Genomic DNA, 18,379 nt, shown 5'->3' with positions numbered 1-18,379 from the left:
TGCAGAACACATGGTTATAAAAGAAAGGATCAGTTTTCAATATCACTGTTGGAATAGTCAACTAATGTTTGCCTGCTTTATGGGTTCCTTAAAAAAGAGTAACTTTTAGTATATGCACTGGGTCAAGATTGAGATGACTGAGTGCAACTGCCCTGAGGGCAGTAAAAAGAAGAATATCAGCTCTGTGCTGCACTGAAGAGGACTCTCCTTTACTCTTGTGTTGAGCTAGTTTTCCCAGAATATACTTTAAGGACAAAATTGCCACACTTGCCGCACGATGGGTTTTTAATGAAACGGTGGCTTCTTCAGAAAGCCCAAATAACAGAGTTCAGACCTCGATGCTGAGACATCGGAGGTGTTCACCCTGTGTCCACAGCTTGTTTTTTTCTTTAAGGCAGGGAATGTGCGGTGTGACAGGAGCTAATCTTTTAGCTTCACACTCAAACATGATACAGCTGGTGTCAACAGAGAAGGTGTTTTAACCTCTGGTGCGCAAAGCTGTTTGCTGCACCCTCTTTCAATAAGAAAACTCATCTGGTCCTCACCAGGTGTTAAAGTTAGCAACCTCAGGTGAACAATAACGTGACGCATCACAAAACCAAAGTACAGCAGCATGTTTGGAGGAAACCAAACACAGCATATCAGCACAAACACCTCATACCAGCTGTCAGGCACGGTGGTGGAGGGCTGATGATCTGGGCTTGTTCTGCAGCCACAGGACCTGGGCTTCTTGCAGTCATTGAGTCCTCCATGAACTCCTCTGGATACCAAAGTATTCTAGAGTCACATGTGAGGCCATCTGTCTGACAGCTAAAGCTCAGCTGATAAATGTATAAATGAATGTCCACAAACAGCAAACCAGATCAACTTTGTAAAGAAGAGTGGGCAGAAAATTCCTCTTCAGTTTTGTGAGGTTGTATTTTCCTGATTGTTAGACCTGGTAAAGATCAGATGATTATTATTTTCTTAAAAAGAAGAGTTGACCCTCTTTTTTTCCACCCACTATCATACAGCTATCTCTGTATTATTGCCTCAGTGATTGTTTAGCTAATGTTCTCTTCTTTATGGCTACTTTCTTCATACGTGTCCCTCTCCCAGAGGGTCCAGAGTATGAGTACAGTGGAAGTGAGGATGAAGACGATGAGGTCACAGAAGAGGAAGGCGAACCCAGGTGAGCATACGCTTAAGCTGTCACAGCAAGCAGAATTACGGATGTCACCAACAATCAAACATGGCCACAGTAACATGTTCAAATAAGCAAAAGAAGCCTTCACACACGTTTCACTTCTCTCATTTAGCAACAAAAAGTCAAGCATACACGTAGAATAATGTAAAGAATTACTTTAAATCTACACATCATTGCAAATATCTATGATTTCCAGTGCTCCAGTGCTGCTAACTCACTGTGAGATGCACATGAATGTATATTTTTGTCCTTGAACAGATGCATTAGCCTCTTTTTTAATGTCCCTGGATGTCCAACAACAGATGGGCCTCCAGACTGAGCACTTGTTCCCAGGATGAGCTTTATGTGTGTATTTTTGTAACTGTGCCCATTGAGCCTTAACCCTCAAGTGGACTTGAGTGCATCTCGCCCTGTGTTGCTGTCATTTAACGCCATTTCTTTCCGGCTCTGTCAGTTCCATAGTGAACGTTCCCGGCGAATGGACGTTAAGACGGGAGTTTCTCCGCTTACAGACAGCAGATCGCGACGTAGGCAGAGAGGGAGGTCACGGAGGAGGAGGGGGTCAGCAAAGACAGCAGGTAGGTCTTGAGTTCTCAGGAGATCTTGTTCACGTTCATGCATTTTGTAAAACACATCAGCTGCCAACAGCAAATAAAGCTTCATGTTGTTTGTTAATACCGTCAAATGTTGAGCTGAACTGAATTTCTAAATAATAGATTAGCTTATCCACAGACAGTTATTAGTCAAGCATTTGGTTTAAGATCACACTTATTTACTGTGAATGAAAATAAAGCTTTTCATGTTGGAACAGCCACAATTCCAAAAAAGTTGGGACGCTGTGTAAAATGTCATTGAAAACAGAATTTTTCATGGTGTTGTATACTGTAGATAACTGAATATTAAAGTCTTCTGAAATGGCTCCACAATTCGTAGACACTGTTTTGTTGCAGATTGCTGAACCTCTGCTCATCTTTACATCTGAGACACTCTCCCTCTCTAAGGTGCTCTCTTTATACCCAGTCATGCCACTGCCCTGTGGCTGATTAACCGAATTAGTTGTAACACGTTCCTTCAACTGTTTCTCTTTCGTACCACTTAGTTTTCCAGCCTTTTGTTCCGCCTGTCCCAACTTTTTAAGAAGTGTTGCTGCCACCAAAATCAGCGGGAGCTAATATGTTTGATTAGATTAGATGTCTCACCTTCAGTATCTGATACGTTTTCTATGTTCCGTCGTGAATAAAATGTTGGTTTAGAACATCTGCGTGAGATTTCTTTTCTTTTCAACTCACAAGTAAAGAGTGAAGGAGAGAAAAGCCTTTTATCAGTGAATGTGACTGAATGAAACAATGTTAAAGAATCATTCAACATACAGGTAACTGATTGTTATTATTAGCAGTTTTGGAGTTAAAAGTAGTAATAACAGCTGTAAAAATTATGGTAGCACAGTTCAGTCTTTTATGGCATAACTATATCTCGATTATTTCTAAATAAATTCAGCCTGATCGCATCAAAACTAATTGGTGCTTGGAAAAAGGCCCAGTCAGAACTTTAATCCAGTTCCACACTTTGCAGTTGGCCTTCAGGCTTCTTTTAGTTTATAACTGCCTCTTATCAGGTGGCGAACAACAGGCCACTTGACCCCAGATCAAAGTAAAAAGCGAACTCGCATTTAGTTTCAAAGGATATCTGCGGTATCGTTTCAATAGTTTAATTTGAGCTGTGTCACATCATTTGACGTGCAGGCGCTGCAGCAGCACAGGCAGCAGCTGGCTGAGCAGGAACGGTACAAGCAGCAGTTTCTGGCTGACAGACAGAGGAGGATCCAGCAGCAGCAAGAGCAACGGCAAAAGTTAGAGGATGTGAGTTCTGATTTTCTCAACATTCACCCATGTGGAAGACAAAAGTACCTGTAACACATCAGCATCACCTTCCACCTACTCAGTCTCAACATTACTCAACTCACCCCAACTGCTCTGATGCGTCAGCTCTGGAAACTGTTTTTTGACAATGAAATTACACAGTAGTTGCAACTCTTACCCCTTATGCTCATGATCAAATCCCTGAAATGTGGTTGTTAACTGGAATGTCAGCTAAAAGCTTGAAATAGAGAATCTAAATACAAACTTGCATCCACAACAGTTTGACACCACTGACTTTTACAGCAGCAGAGAAAGCATCAGGCGGACTGTGCCTTTCAGTGGGCGGAGCTTCAGGAGATCATCGTGGGGGAGGAGTCTGATCTCCATGATAACCGAATCTCACTGGATGAGAGAAACAGGAGGTGTGACAGAAAACAGGTAAAGATGAGCAGCAGCAGCGGATAAAAGCTCGCTGACACCAGACTTTTGAGTACGATGTAAAAGTGTGTACCTGGCATCCTGTCCCGCCTCAGATCACTGCTTCGGCGTAGCGCGGCACGGATGGGAACACAACACCCGGGTGAACGTGTTAATTTTCAGTGAGGATGCTGCTGTCGGGGCAGCATGAGTGGGCACAGCTTACATTCCTTTAAAGAGACTTTAATTTCATTACGAAGCATGCTGGGTGTTCCTTCAGAGCGTTTTAGCTACAGTTGACGTCGTCATGGCTCCCCATACGATATTTTTCCAACTCTGTACTTCAGTTTGTCCACAAAGAAGCTCTTTTCTGTGCGTTTACTTTGAATCAGGCCCTGCATCAGCTTGTTGGTCTGACTGCAGAGCGTGACCGTGTCGTTTTAAAACCACTCAGTCTTCTGTTTGCATGGTTGTAGATGGCACTGTTTCAAGAACGCTCTTTATTTTGACCTGCGTTTTTCATAAGGTGCACAAGCAGTTGTCTGCGCAACACACCTCTGCGTGTGACAGCTGAGTTTGAGGCACCTCATCCTCACACAGACTTTTGAAAACCCACAAAACCCTTTTTGGTTTTGTTCATGTGCAAATCGAAATAACAGCCTGTGTGCTGTGAAAACCTTGCCCACACAGGGCAGGCTGCTTCTGACTACGTGACAGAATCCAATCGGTTTGTGTCAGTGGCTGTTACCATGTTTTTAAAAACAACACTGCAGCCTCTGTTTTCCCTTTGATTCTAATTCAACGTTGTTCAAAGAGAATAAAATGGTTTTAGATCATAGTGGATTGTTGTTTGACAGAGTCCACTTAATGCCTGAGTCATGCAGAGGCCAAAGTTAGGCGTCAGAAGGAACACCTTGTTGCAGGTGAGTGTGTGTTGTTGGAACTGAGCTTGTTTTACTCTAACACCGTAAGATGGAGGTGTGTTTAAATCCCACCGCACCGATGTCGCGGTTACATCCGTCAGCCTTTGCAACCCAGCAGATAAAATTATTTTTTCTTCCAACGCAGTCGGCCGCAAGAGATTTTTACCTTTCCAATTTTTATTCAGGGGCAGATCTGTAACAGTTCATAATCATAATCAACAGAGGAAGCTTTTCCAAGATGAAATGACCTCTTGACACGCTTCTGTTGGCTTTCATCCCATCAGGATTGAAGAAATGCAGCCTGGAATATTTGCACATTGACATACTTTGTTATTTGACATTTTCAAGTTATTTTTATGTTGAATATGGACTTAAAGCAAAAACAGTGTCTTTGGATTGCTGAAAATAAGACCAATGAGTTCCAGAGAGATTGGAAGTCAAAAATAGGACGAGGGGCTTGGAACAGCTCATTCTCTGAAGCAAACAGCATCACCTGTGAAACATGCAGAGGCAGTGTGGAGGCTTACAGGCACTGATTTACAAGAGTTTATTGATGATGTGACAGAAGACACAAGAAGGCTGCTGATTTCAGAAGTCTGTAGGGACGGTACTGTCTTCCCAGATTCAACCAAATGCTTCTGATTGAAGTTCATTGGGCAGTGCTTTGAAAACAGCACGAGTGTTTCTGAAGGTAAAGAAGTGGAATATTTGTCGGTGGCTTGATCTTAACCCAGTGGAACTGTATGTCCCGCAAATAAGCACCAACTGAAAGCAGCTGCAGTAAAGGCCACATACAGGCCTGTCAAAGGTTTGTTCACGCCGTCTCATTAGGAATGAATGGGAAGGTATGTGCAAATGTTGAAGTGGAAAAGTATGCGTGTGATGTCATCAGACTCGTCACAGTGCTCTGGTTATGCTCACAGAGTGGCAAAAAGACAGCTGGCTCAGCGATCGACCAACACAAAAAGCACGTCCAAAATGCAGAGGAGCAGAGCACCAAATGGATTCCTGCAACTGAGAAACGTTTATCGGAGACCACAATAAAGCAGCGAAATGTTTTTCTTTACGAAAGTTTGAACAAGATAAAAAACTGCCTGTGCAGACCTCCCCACATAAAACCAGAATGTCACTTTGACAAATCCCTCCTGAGATGCATATAATCATCTATTTCTGGCCAGATGTTAATATCTGTAGGCCTCAAATTATTCAGTAGGTCTCAGAGACAAGACCAGTGCAAAAAAGATTTCCACAGGACGAGACAGACGCAGCTGATGTCAGGACGTGAAAACTCCTCACGAAGCGCAAAGGTTTCCTCCCAAAAGTTCAACGCACAGGTTTTTACAAACAATGGAAAGAAAGGGGCTCAGGGGTCAGCGAGGGCCTGGCCTCTCCCCGAAATAAAAAAAAGGCCTCTCCAAGAATACATCAGGAAGATCCCCCGCCTCAGGATGAGTGATAAGAGAACGCTTTGAGCAGGCGAAGTCGGAGACACGTGGAGATAAGGTGAAAAAGGAAGTAATGTGATACGTAGGATGTGCCTTCAGCAGATAGAGCAAGTAGCTGACATCTGGAGAGCCTACGAGTGTCTACCACAGCAGATAGGACCCAACAGTCTCAGCTAACACACTTCAGCTCGTTGTGGCCTGCGTCGCGGTCAGCATTGCACAGAATCCACATAGATGTGTCAACCAAAGCGTTTTACTGGAGGTGCAAATTCTGTTAAATGTGGCTTGTTGAAAAGTGGCCCACTCATGAACTGAAGCGCGTCGGTCAAACACTACTCTCAATTTATTCACCACAAGTCTTACTGGAGTTCTGCCCTCGAAAGACTTTCTCCCCCTCCAAGCACCTTGGATGTAGCTGTGCCAGCAAAGCTCACACAGGCCGTAAGTTCCAGGCAAGCCGATGTGGTGGCAAAAGACAACGCTCATGATAGGTGTGGCCATGCCTGCTGCCAGGAACACGAGGAGGAAGATCGAGACGGGACTGCTAAAGTGTGCTGAGATCAGTTAAAGTTCAGTTACCTGAAACAAAGGCACGCAACTCTTTACACTGTTTTAGAAATAGATTATTTAGTCACTGATTTTGATGCATGCTGGATGAATCCATCTCACACACCAGTGGGTTTCAATAAGTGTAGATTAACACCTCACAGCGGATTAGCGATGGTGAAGTCTCCCTGTAGCAGATACTGTACTTTAGTGCTAATAAAATCTGTCCAGTTTCATTACATGTCTATTCTGTGCGCATGTGTGTGTGGCAGAGAGCTATCTGTATGAATTAGTGCCTTATTGCACCGATTGCTCCGAAGTCATTAACTTCAACGCGCGTAATGGATCTATCAGATGCTTCATTGAGTTTCAATGCAGCTGCGTTTAATTATGTGACAGACTCAGTGAGCCTGATGTGACGGCATGTGCTTTGTCAGATAAAGAAGCGCTCTGGCGCAGCGCTTCAAATCTTTTTGAACATCAGTTGATGTGGCGAGCGTAATGCGGTGGGGTGGCGGCAGCTCCAATAGTGGCCGTGTGTTCTGCATGGCAACACCGGGGAGGGGGATTGAACGGCGAAGGGTGCGCTTACACAACTCTTTAAGAGCTTTGTTATCAGGTGAGACGTGTGACTTCTGGGCCGCAGACTGGCGACGTGTCCAGGGTTCACTTTGCCTTGGATTGGATCTCGTCTTTTGACTGTGAACAGAACAGCTGGGTCTCTGTCATTGTTATCCCTGCTTCTTTTGTAGTATGAGCCTGTGTTTTTGCAGGTTGCAGTTTGTTGTGCAGGGTTAGTCACTTAAAGGTTCGCGCACAGAATGACTGGAAGAGAAAAAGAATCGGGGTGCTGTGATGGCCCAGTTAAAGTCCACACCTCAGCCTGATTTAAATGTTGGAGTGGGACCTTGAGAGACTTCATTGAGCTTTAGCAAAGTTGGAATGAAGAATGGTTTAAAAAAAACCAACCCTGCACAGCGATGTGAAAGACTGATAACACGATACAGGAAAGAGTTGCTGGTGCTGAAGGTGGCTCTACAAGCTGCTGGACCAGAGGCTGTGCTTAGTTCTTCACACACTGTTTGTTAGCTTTGTTCAGTAAACAGTGTTTTTGTTCATCTGAGGTTGTATATACACGTCAGTTTAAGACCTGGTGCAGAGCCGTTCTGACTCGTGAAACCTGGAATTGAAAGACTTTGTTGACTTTGGTGATCTCCTGACATTTAACCTTTGGGACTCTGACGCAGTCGGCATGCCAGCATTCCCATTTGTTGCACCTGAAAGGACCGTCGTGTCCAACGGTGGTGCAGCGAGGTGGCGTCTTTGTGACTCTCACCACGGATCATTGCTCTGAGAGCACAGAAGTTTGCCCGTGAAGCTTTGTTTCCGAGTTAAGCTGCCGTTCCAGCTTAAGCCCTGCTGAATGTGACCCTTCACTTCCACGCCGAACAAACACAATTTAAGGGCACCGGTGCAATCACTGCAAATATTCCAATCAAGCACATTAAATCCGCCCATTTCAATTATAGAAAATAAAAAAAATCAAGTTTGGGGTATTTAGATTTTCTTTTTCTTTTTTTCCCTCCAAAGTGAAAATCAAAATTAGGTCATGATGAAATATTTAGAGTTGAGGGCACTGGCTAAAAGCTCCCTGCCATCTTGCACACGCTGAATATTTTAGTTCCCACACTCAGAATTCTCCTCAAGACCCGAGTATATCCTAATTAAACTAAGCGCGTTTGTGCGTGTGCGCCTCGGCATGTGTGGTCTTTTTACCTTTCTACGTATTCTTATAAGGACCAAGAAGGATACAAGAACATTTAACGGGAGGATTTTAGCCATTAAGTTAAGATTAAGGTCCGTTCAGGTTTAAGAAACTAATTAAAAGTCATGGAATATTATTGCAGATAACTTGACCACGTGGCCATCTGTTCATATGACATGGTGTGTGTGTGTGTGTGTGTGTGTGTGTGTGTGTGTTGAACAGGACCAGGCTGGCAGACAGCGGAGTGCCGATGTGTCAGTAAGGCCTCTGAACTCCACAGCAGAGCAGGTAACAAACCTTCTCCTCTCACTTCTACATTTCTATTTAAAGTGGGTTGTTTTCCTTCCACCGCTTTAAGTCTGTTGTTTGGTGACAAATGTTTAGTTACTCCTGTTTTTTTGTTGCTCCTGTTTTTCTAATTCGCCGACGTTCAGCGACGTCACTTGAAAAGCTTCATCATTATTTGAGATGTGGTGACTTTTTGCACGAGGAAACAATTGTAAAAGGCTGAAGAAGTGGAATATTCTGTGGTGTAAAGACCCAAATGCAGGAGAAAGTGTTTGGGTGGAGAGAGAGTAGTTTCCTGTAAGAGCAGTTTAAAAGAAATATGAAGGGCGAAAGGGAAAGGTCTGTCGTTTGAAGTGTGTAGTTTCGTTATGCTGTGGGTGCTTGGAAGGCTGGGGAGGTTGATCATTTTGAAGGTCTCCATGAACAGGATGCTAAATGGTGAGTGGTTTTTGTGAAGCTACAGTAGAGATTGGGACACTCGGACTGTGCTGTCGGCGCTTGAAGCCACGGTTCATCACAGCCTGCCCTCACTTTTGTTTTGAAGCCTTCCTGTTCATCTCCCTCTTCCTTTTTCTCCTCATCCTCTCCGGTGTCGTTAGAGGCAGGGAAACCTCTTCTGGTTTCTTCCCTGCCCACCTTTCTTATCTTACACAAATGTGCAAAATATGTCTCTGTTTGCCGTCACTTTGAAACCACTCAAAACACTTTCTGCCTGCCTTCTCAAGCCCCACGGTTGTTTTATCCCCCTGTTCTGTCTCATAATAACACCGGCTCAGTGGTTTGTACTCTGTAGACTGTTAGAATAGAAGGAGCAGGAGTGTTGGAACCAGAGTTACAGCTGGATTTTTATGCTCATAGGCTCAGATGTATTTGATTGATGTTCGGAGACATATTCTACCCTTTTTTCACAACACTGAGGTGCTGAGGTCTTAATGAAATGTGTGTTATATATGTGGGACAGTACAGCAGCTTCCTTTTTCAGCTGTGAATTTACACCTCTAGGTTCTTCCTCCATCACATAAAGATTAAAACAAACTAGGATTAGCTTATCAATGTCTTAAGTCAAATTAACTACATAATTCATGATCAGGTAAGCAAGAAAAAGCGTTTCCAACTTCCCACAACCAAGGTTTATATTAGGTAATTATATGAAATTGAAGGCAGCTTGCAGATAAAGTGGGAGAATGCAGGGTAACCTCATAGTGACGTAAATTCCTTTGATAAAAACTTTATGTCACGCACTGTAATATGAATATGTGCTTATTTATTTAACAGTAACTAACAACCTTTAGCAGCAATAACTGTGTGACATTATCAGTCTCTCACATTGTTGTGGAGGATTTTTGGCGCACTACAGTGTTGCTGAAGCTCACTGAGGTTTCTTAAGGTCCCACCACAGCATTCCAATCAGGTTGAAGCTGTTGTAACAGCTTGACTGTTGGTGGTCGCACATTGGACTCTAGAATACTTTGGTATGCAGAGGAGTTAAATTACTTCCCAGGTCCTGTGGCTGCAGAACAAGCCCAGATCATCAGCCCTCCACCACCGTGCCTGACAGTTGGTATGAGGTGTTTGTGCTGATAGGCTGTGTTTGGTTTTGTGCTGCTGTGCATTATGACCACACATCTGAACTTTGGTCGCATGTGTCCAAAGGACATTGTTCCAGAAGTCTTGTGCTTTGTTCAGATGTAACTTAACCTAAGCTGTGCTGTCATGTTCTTTTTAGAGAGAAGAGGCTTTCTCCTGCAGCCCTTCCAAACAAGCCATACTTGTTCAGTCTTTTTCTAATTGTGCTGTCATGAACTTTAACATTTAACATGCTAACTGAGGCCTGTAGAGTCTGAATCTGTTTTCCACTTGTGAATAATCTTTCTCTCTGTAGAACGATGGACTCTAAATAGTTTGGAAATGACTTTAATACCCTTCCCAGATTGATGGGCAGCACCAGTTGCTTCTCTAAGATCATTGCTGATGTCTTTCCTCCTTGGCATTGTGTTAAACACACCTGAATGCTGCAGAGCAGAAAACTGGCAAAACGTCTGCTTTTATAGAGGTGCTCACACTCTCTGACGATCAGTTAATAAAGTGCATTTGATTAGCAGCACCTGGCTGCTGCTTCCTCTTAATTCCTATGGGAGCAGTGAGGGTGGACTGGTGGATTTTTCCCACAATGCTTTGGCATTTTTGTTGAATAAGTAACGACATGGTGCAGTATGTCATGCTGTTGTTCATCTTGTGTCTTTATACCTCATTTTAAGACCCTGTGAAGTCAGAACCAGTTGATTTTTATACGCCCCAAATTTCAAATCTTTAGAATTGACAGAGAGTGCACTCAACTTTTCACGACTGTATTTGACAGACTAGTTTCTGTGTTTTATATGTTGGATGGTGTTGCTGTGAACTTGTGCTTGCAAATCAGATTCCAAAGACAAAGAGTTTGCTCCGCATGCCGTCATATGTCCAGGCCTCATTGCCAGAGCTGGGCTGCTTTTTGGTTTTAGGAGTCTTTTCACACATGGCTTTGTGTTTTTTTGCGGCTGTCAGACGCCTCCTTTTGATGTTTGTCACAACCAGTTTCGTGACTCGGGGCTTGCTTCAAGTGGTTTCTCTCTCTTATCGGCGCATCATCTTGTCTGCCTTGCTCGAGACTGGGAAAGCTCTGTTTATATGTCAAAGACTGACATTTGCTATTGACTCATCCACAAAAATGTGGTGCCCTCACAGTGAGAAAGCAGTTGCATGTATGTTAAATAATAATTAGTACGTTATACATGTCCTTCCTTCAGTCTGCATACTACAGCGTAGTACGTTCTGTTTGTCTTTTTAAGCTTAATCTGTGATGACGTATCCTTTCTTATTTCTGTTTATATTAAAAACTATTAGATAAGTTATGTATATATAGAACAAAAACTAAATGTACATTAAATCACACGCATTTATTACTGATGAATAAGATGATCACAAATGTCAAATAGGAAAATGAGGTGATTAATCTGCATTTTTCGATTTGATTAATGTCACTGAGTAATCTTTTAATCTTGTAGGAAGCATTCGGAGCTGATTGTGTGACACTGTCACCTCACCACACAGTGGTTATACCTGCATTCTATTTCAAACGGACACATGAGGCTTCGTCAGTTTGTTTGTGTGCTTTTCGTGTTTGCTACATAGAGAGCCGTGGCTCCTAACCAGCTGCTTCAGCATAAGGCCCAACATTCCCAGCCGCAGCTGCAGCCGCAAGCTAAGCCTCAGCCTCTGGCCCAGCATCAGCAGCCCTCAGCGGGCAGGAGGTCCCACCGCACCCTGCCCAAAGACCAAACCCAGCTGCTGTCACTGCAGCACGACCACAGACACAGAGAGAAGGAGAGGCAGAGGCAGAGAGAAACGCCTGTGGCTGCTGTCCAGAAGCTAACAGTCGTCAGTGGGAACAAAGCTGCTAGTGCTGCTGCCGCTGCCTCGCCCAGCCGCCCTGCAAACAGCCAGCGCACCGCGGTAAACCCTGCTTTCCTCCACAGTCTAGCTACTTTTATCACCTCCACATCCCACATCTTACTGTGTGTCTTTGTTGGTGTCACTTCACGTTACTTCTGTTGAGCTTAACATCTTTTTCATATATATTCAGTTGCTCTTCGCCCTCCTTGCTGTCGCTGTTTTGCATGGTTTGCCCAACTCACCCTGATCATACTTGACTGACCTGAAGAAAGAAACCAAAAAAGAAATGCTCTTGAATAGCTCAAATTAGCCAAGGAAGCAGTGTGGGCAGTGTCTGGTACTGTTATTCTCATTTGTAAACATCCTGACAGCAGTTAGATTTCCGATTTTTGCCCCAGGTGTAAGAACTATAAAGTCTGCAGACTTCTTTTGTGGGTGTGATGATCTTATCTGGTTCAGACTTTCTGTGTCATTGTGAATACGCGACAGCAGATGCTAATTGAGGAGACAGAGAACGGTTCCTGTGCTCTCTCTTCTTTACACAGTTGCTAAACCACACGAGAAACCGTAATAGGAGAGAAACCGCCCTCGGCCATCTCCAGAATTATGTGCCAACCCGATGCCAAAAAAGTTGGGATGCTGTGTCAAATGTAAACAGAATGTATTGTTTTACAAATCTCATGAAACAATTTCCTGTTCACAACAGAGGGCAGAGGCACTGATGGCATCTCAAAACATGTCATCAAATCTGAAACCGCTGGAGCAGGCTGAGCAAAAGGCTGGGAGAGTAAGTGGAGATTAGTAAAATTATCTAAAAAGAGCACTTTAGAGAGGCAGATTCTCTCAGAAGCAACATTTAGTGGAGGTTCGGTAATTTGGAACAATTTCAGAATAATCTTCCTCAATGTGAAAATGACCTTCAAATATTCCATCATCAGCGGTACACTATGTCATCGAAAGAGGAGAGCAATCATCCAGCTTGTTGCTAGCTGTTCAAAAACCTGTGAAACTGACGGTGTGGGGGGGCAATAGTGTCTATGGACACACCTGGAAAGGCTCCATCAATGCTGAAAGGTAAATACAGGTTTTAGAGCAACATATGCTCCCCTCCAGACGCTGTCTTTATCAGAGAAGGCCTCGCATTTCCCACCAAGACAAAGCTGCACCTCATACTGCATCTATTCCAACAGCAGGGCTTCGTAGTAAAGGAGTCCGGGTGCTGGACAGGCCTGCTTGCCTTCCAAATCTTTGACCAATTTAAGACATCCTCTGCATTCACAAAGCCAGGACTGCTGAGCAGCAAGAACAGGACAGTATTCCTCTCCCTAAGGTCCAGAAACTAGTTTCTTCAGTCCTTAGACATTTATAGACCCTTGTTAAAGGAAGAGGGGAAGCTACACAGTGGTGAACACGGTCCTGTGCCAACTTTATAAGACACCAAGCTGCCATCAAATTCAATATGAGTGAACATTTTTCATAAAATGATGAAATGTTGCATGTTTTTCTGTGCTCTTTTGTGAGTGAAATACTGGTTTATGAGATTTGCAAATCATCTCATTCTGTTGTTATCCACATTTTACACAGCGTCCCAACTTTTCTAGAATTTCCATGCGTGTTCGGTTAAAAGAGGCTGCCTGATTAAGCAGTCATTTAGAAAGCGGCGTGTTCGAAAACCAAAAACTGTGTTGAAAAAGGTCAGTCTTTAAGCATAGATACCACATCAGTAGGCCAACAGCTCGATGGAGGCCGATAGATGAGCACCATGGTTGCCGTTGTCAGTAACAGTATTTGCTCTGAGGTTATATGTATAGAAATGTGAATTCTAAATATGGATGCATGACACTGCGTTTATGTCATAATCCAAAAAACAGCTTATTCTCCAACTGAATTCATTTTAACTTATTTTTCATTTGCTCATTCATCATTTTTCTTCTTCTTCACTTTAAAACATGCCATACTTGCAGACTCTTTAGTGATCTCGGATGACCCACTTTCAGCTAAGTCGGTCTCCGTGAGGCCCGATCACGCACTGAAATGAGTCTGTCTGATGGGCGGTTTTATGTTTTAGATGGAGCTCCAGGAATCAAACTTAGCCAGGGCGCTTTTGGCTGCCGGTCTGCCCAGCCAGATGCACTCGAGGCTGGGCTCTGGAAGCAGCTCCAGTCCTTGCACCCCAGCCATGCAGAGAGCTCACTTCAACCAGGTGTGTGCGCTGCATCCCATCACACACACATGCACACTCACTGTTTTGCCACTCTAACGACTTGGGTAATGATGCTTGAAGTGTTAAGCTACACAAAAACCATTTCTCTGTCACACATGTTCACAGATTTGACATTTTCTGTTTGATTTTTTTCCCAGAATGCCAATCTTCGCTCCAGTCGAGACACCCCTCACAGCAGCTCTATGTCGGATATGGCCATCTCCCCCTTGTCGCCGTTTTCCCCCTTTTCCCAAACTGACAGCGTCTTCTGGGATGCCGACACTCCACCGAAGGTGAGTGTCATCTGTTCTGGCAGCCTGTGAAAAACATGCGGTTTCAGTGCCGGCAGGTTTCACCTCAGACATAAATGAGGCATAAATTTACCAGATGTGCGTTTTGTTTTCCTGGCTGCCATCATAAGAGGAAGTTGTTGTTTTTGTCATGCCAGTCACAGGACTCAGTCTGCGTCACATGGGCCTGACCTAATGTGTGTTAAACATCTTGTATTCTAGTCATACCAAGCTAAGGAAGTGCTGCACGAGGCCCATGTAAAGTTGCGGTGTTCTGTGTGTGTGTGTGTGTGTATGTGTGTGTGTGTGTGCGTGCTTCAGCTTGTGGTTTTACCTCAAAGTCTGTTACAACATGTCTCTAACTAAGCAACACCACACATCCTCAAAAACACATTCACTGGCTTCCCTGCTAAGTGTTTTATAGAGAATATGCTGGCAGGTATATTTGCTAAGAGAGCCCCATATGGAGTTGATAAAACAACTAATAACTACTACAGAGAGAGGAGGGGAGCCCAGTAAGGCGGCCTGTTTGCTATGTTATGTTGCTGAACTAAGAGGAGGCCATATGGAGTCGATGAAGCAGCTAATAACTCAATCCTCTCTCTTACAGTTTGGTGGCTGGAGCTGCTTTAAACCAACAAAGTGGCTGGGAAAATGTTTCTTTAAGGGACCAGCAGCACTAAAAATCATAAATTCTTGGCTTTTACCCACTAAAGACAGGCATTTATGATTCTCTTTTTCTACTTCTGTCTGAATACAAACAATTTAACAGCTGAGTAGTCTCATGCCCCAGCCTCGAAATCCCTACTAAAGGGTTGTAATCATCAGCGAAAGAGAAAAACTCTGTGTGAGTATATCACAGCAGTAGAGGAGAGAGGAAGCAGCAAACGGCATGCTTGCTCTGTGTTTGTGTGTGTGTGTGTGGGGGGGGGGTGTGTTCGTTCGAGGCGGTTGCAGGCAGATGCAGGATGTGGGCAACTTGTCAGAAGGATGATAGGTATTCCCACAGCTCTCTTCCTGCTCTGTCGGGTGTGTCTTCCTCTTTGTGACCGTGTCATGTGACCCCGGATGTGCGCGGTCAGAAGGCTGCCAGCTGGTTAGCCGAACTGAGTCTGACAAAGAATCAAAGGCCGAACAAAAATCCTGTTGAAAAAAAGCAATGATTTGTAGCTGGCGGGGAACACGTTATTGTCATATAAAGATGCGCAGCTTTCGTTTAAAAAGGTCAGAGGAGACTCGGAACTCTGTGTTAGATTAGGACGTGGGCTTGATGTATTTAGAGGAACTTCTCTAAAATGTGCAGTCACAGCCGAGTAGTTGGTCTCATTAGTCTTTCAGTACTGAACATCTCCCTGTGGGTTATTAAAGTTTTTATTGCACTAAAGGTTTCTTAACAGCAGAAACCATGCTTCCATGCCCTGCTGGATGTAAGGTTCCTGTTAAGGGCTCACGAGCATTCTCAAACCCCAAGAGAGGATCTTTTTATCCTCTTTCTATCTGTTTTTATACACGTTTTATTGCTTTTGCCTTTCAGGTACCCGAGCGCACTACTTCTAAATTTTACTCGAGAGAGCTGGTGATGGGACACAAGAGGACGGCTTCAAGGTATTGAACCATTACATGAGATGCATGGTGGAGCGTTTGTTTTTAATCCATCCACAGATATTCCACGGTGCCTCCACATGCTACCGCTGTTATCCACCAGCATTTCCATTCACTTGGTCACTTTAGAGTCTTTTAGCTCATTGCTTTGATTTGGCTTCTGTTCAGTGTCAGCTCTCTAATCAAAATATTTCAGCATAAAGACTCTTTTCTGTCAAAAATGTGTGTTGGACCCACTGCATCCCAACAAATATAGCAACTATCAGCTTTCCTTTTTACGGTGAACGTTCACAGTAATGATGTTTCCTTCACAACAGAGCAGAAGGAAAGTGGATGTTATATCCAGTTAATGGTTAGAAAACCAATTCTAAATGGCAGCTAATGTTACTCCACGTCTGTTGTAGGTAAACTGAGTGGCTTTCTTTACGCCTGCTGACTCGACAAAACCTAAATCCTGAATCAGAGATCACCGGTACTACAGCGGTGGTTCTGATCTTTCTTTGTTAACCGAGGCTTCCGACTTCAGGCTCTGTGGGAGCTCACGTCCAAAAAGGCATCTGTATGCGTCACTTGACACAGGTTTTTTTCTGAAACTGCAAAGCTTCTTTGGTTACATGCTTAACATAGTCCCTCAGCTGGGAATTATCACAACTTAATTTAAGGAGGAGTTCTAGTCTGAAGGGGTTGATTTTAAGTTCTTGTTTTCAGCTTTCTGTTGGCATAAAGGGGCATTTGTATTCCGGTTAAGTTTGACAGTAAAAATGTCATCATTTGATTAATGTCTGTCAGTTGAATTATTGATTTTTCTGTCAGTTATTTGACAATCCAGCTTTTATTCAACATCGGTCAGTTGCGTAGAGTTTGATCGTAATGTTAGAGGCATTTTGCAGGATATCATCAGGAAAAGAAGTGATGCTTTTTTTTTCTTCAAATCCCAGCTGGAGCCTTTCTGTGTGGAGTTTGCATGTTCTCCCCGTGTATGCGTGGGTTCCGGCTTCCTCCCACCTTCATAGAAACACGAATGTTAGGTTAATTGGTGACTCTAAATTGTCCCAGGGAGTGGATGGTTGTTTGTCTCTGTGTGACCCCGTGATGGTCTGGAGACCTGTCCAGGGTGTACGCCGCCTCAACCCCCATGACAGCTGGGATAGGCTCCAGCCCCCCACGACCCTGAGTTGGATTAAGCAGGCATAGAAATTGTATATTAGGGTATACATTTGCATATCATTGCACTCCTTCTTTGACATAAGTACCCTCTGTATTCTGCCCTGTTAATGACACTTTTCAGCAGGATTATATAGTTTCTTCATATAGATGCCCACAAAATAGAGTAGCAGTACTCAACATACACGTAGGGATAGTTTAACATCATTACAGGACACTGTAACTGCCTGTCCAACAAACTGGGTGCAATTAGAAACCCAAATAACATTAATCCTACGTAGAATGGGAGTGCACGCACCTTACGAGTTATCTTTGGGATTGTATTCATGCTGTGAATGAGGCGGTTCTTTGTCACAGCTATTTTCTGAGTTATTATTGTGAGAGTCTTAATCAGACTCCAGATCAGTTTATTTGCATTCAGCATGAGAGAACAGCTGGTCACGGCTGGATCAGAGTAGTTTAGCTTGGATTATTGGTTTGGATAAGACAGAATTTGATGAGGTCTTTGCAGTGAGAGCGCGGAGGATGTACTCTATATTTGGACACATAAATCTCTCTCTGCACCTCTCGTTTTTGAATTCTGACAAAGTCTCGGTGTGTTTCTCTCTCCATCTAGTGGCAGTCCAGCATCTGCGGCAGACAAGAGTGGAAGGTCTGCGACCCGAGGACTCTCCTCTCCGAGCAGCAACCACCCAGGTCTGTGCCACTTTGTCCTCTGTGCGAATGAAGAAAACCAACCCCGAAAATATAAGCTGTAAATCTCCGACGCCGGACGAAACGAGTAGTTCTGTCAGAAGACTGAAGGCCCTGTTTGTTTTATTCTGGCTCCCAAGAATAGAGTCTTATCTTTTGTTTGGGTTCCCTTGTGACAAAAATAAGAAAGCACATGTGCTGACCTTTAAATTCCATTTTGAATGTGCATATCGCACCTTGCTGTTATAGCCCAGACCTCGTTTTCACATGGATGTGAGATAGATAGATAGGATGGGATTGTTGAAGCTGGGGGAGATTAAATTCAGGATTTCAAGTTGCCCTTTGCATACCGTTGGAAAGAGACAGTTTTTGATGCCTCCCACTCAGTTTAGCAGCTGGCCTCGGCCTTCTTTGTTCGGAGCCACAGATCAGAGATCCTCCTCGAGGCTCACGCAGCTCCACTCTTCTACAAAGGCCTTCATCTGCTCCCTTTACAGCACAGAAAAACAGAAAAACCCACTCTACCTACGCTACCTCTTTGAACCACTGTGTATTGCTGTTTTAAA

The 18,379-nt window shown here is 43.8% G+C and overlaps 1 protein-coding gene across 5 annotated transcripts in view; it reads left to right on the top strand.

The window, feature by feature from the left end:
- LOC140318412 (mitogen-activated protein kinase kinase kinase kinase 4) overlaps window positions 1-18,379 on the top strand; it is a 56,240-nt gene that overhangs the window by 21,203 nt on the left and 16,658 nt on the right. For 4 of the 5 annotated variants that reach the window (XR_011917827.1, XM_072396225.1, XM_072396224.1 and 1 more), the window contains exons 11-20: window positions 1,099-1,171; window positions 1,641-1,764; window positions 2,929-3,045; window positions 3,349-3,483; window positions 8,364-8,429; window positions 11,601-11,921; window positions 13,930-14,064; window positions 14,223-14,357; window positions 15,889-15,959; window positions 17,737-17,816. Coding sequence is in view for 4 of the 5 variants with exons in the window: in XM_072396225.1 (XP_072252326.1) it covers window positions 1,099-1,171; window positions 1,641-1,764; window positions 2,929-3,045; window positions 3,349-3,483; window positions 8,364-8,429; window positions 11,601-11,921; window positions 13,930-14,064; window positions 14,223-14,357; window positions 15,889-15,959; window positions 17,737-17,816 (1,257 nt within the window). In the remaining variant the exon portion in view is untranslated. The remainder of the gene's footprint in view (window positions 1-1,098; window positions 1,172-1,640; window positions 1,765-2,928; window positions 3,046-3,348; window positions 3,484-8,363; window positions 8,430-11,600; window positions 11,922-13,929; window positions 14,065-14,222; window positions 14,358-15,888; window positions 15,960-17,736; window positions 17,817-18,379) is intronic. The other variant, XM_072396226.1, reaches the window with a different exon arrangement.

The sequence above is a fragment of the Leuresthes tenuis genome, unplaced genomic scaffold (assembly GCF_036924035.1).
Source record: "Leuresthes tenuis unplaced genomic scaffold, fLeuTen1.0.hap1 SCAF_11, whole genome shotgun sequence".
NCBI classification, from domain to species: domain Eukaryota; kingdom Metazoa; phylum Chordata; class Actinopteri; order Atheriniformes; family Atherinopsidae; genus Leuresthes; species Leuresthes tenuis.
Note: the sequence above shows the minus strand (reverse complement) of the source record. Positions and strands in the feature narration are given on the sequence as shown.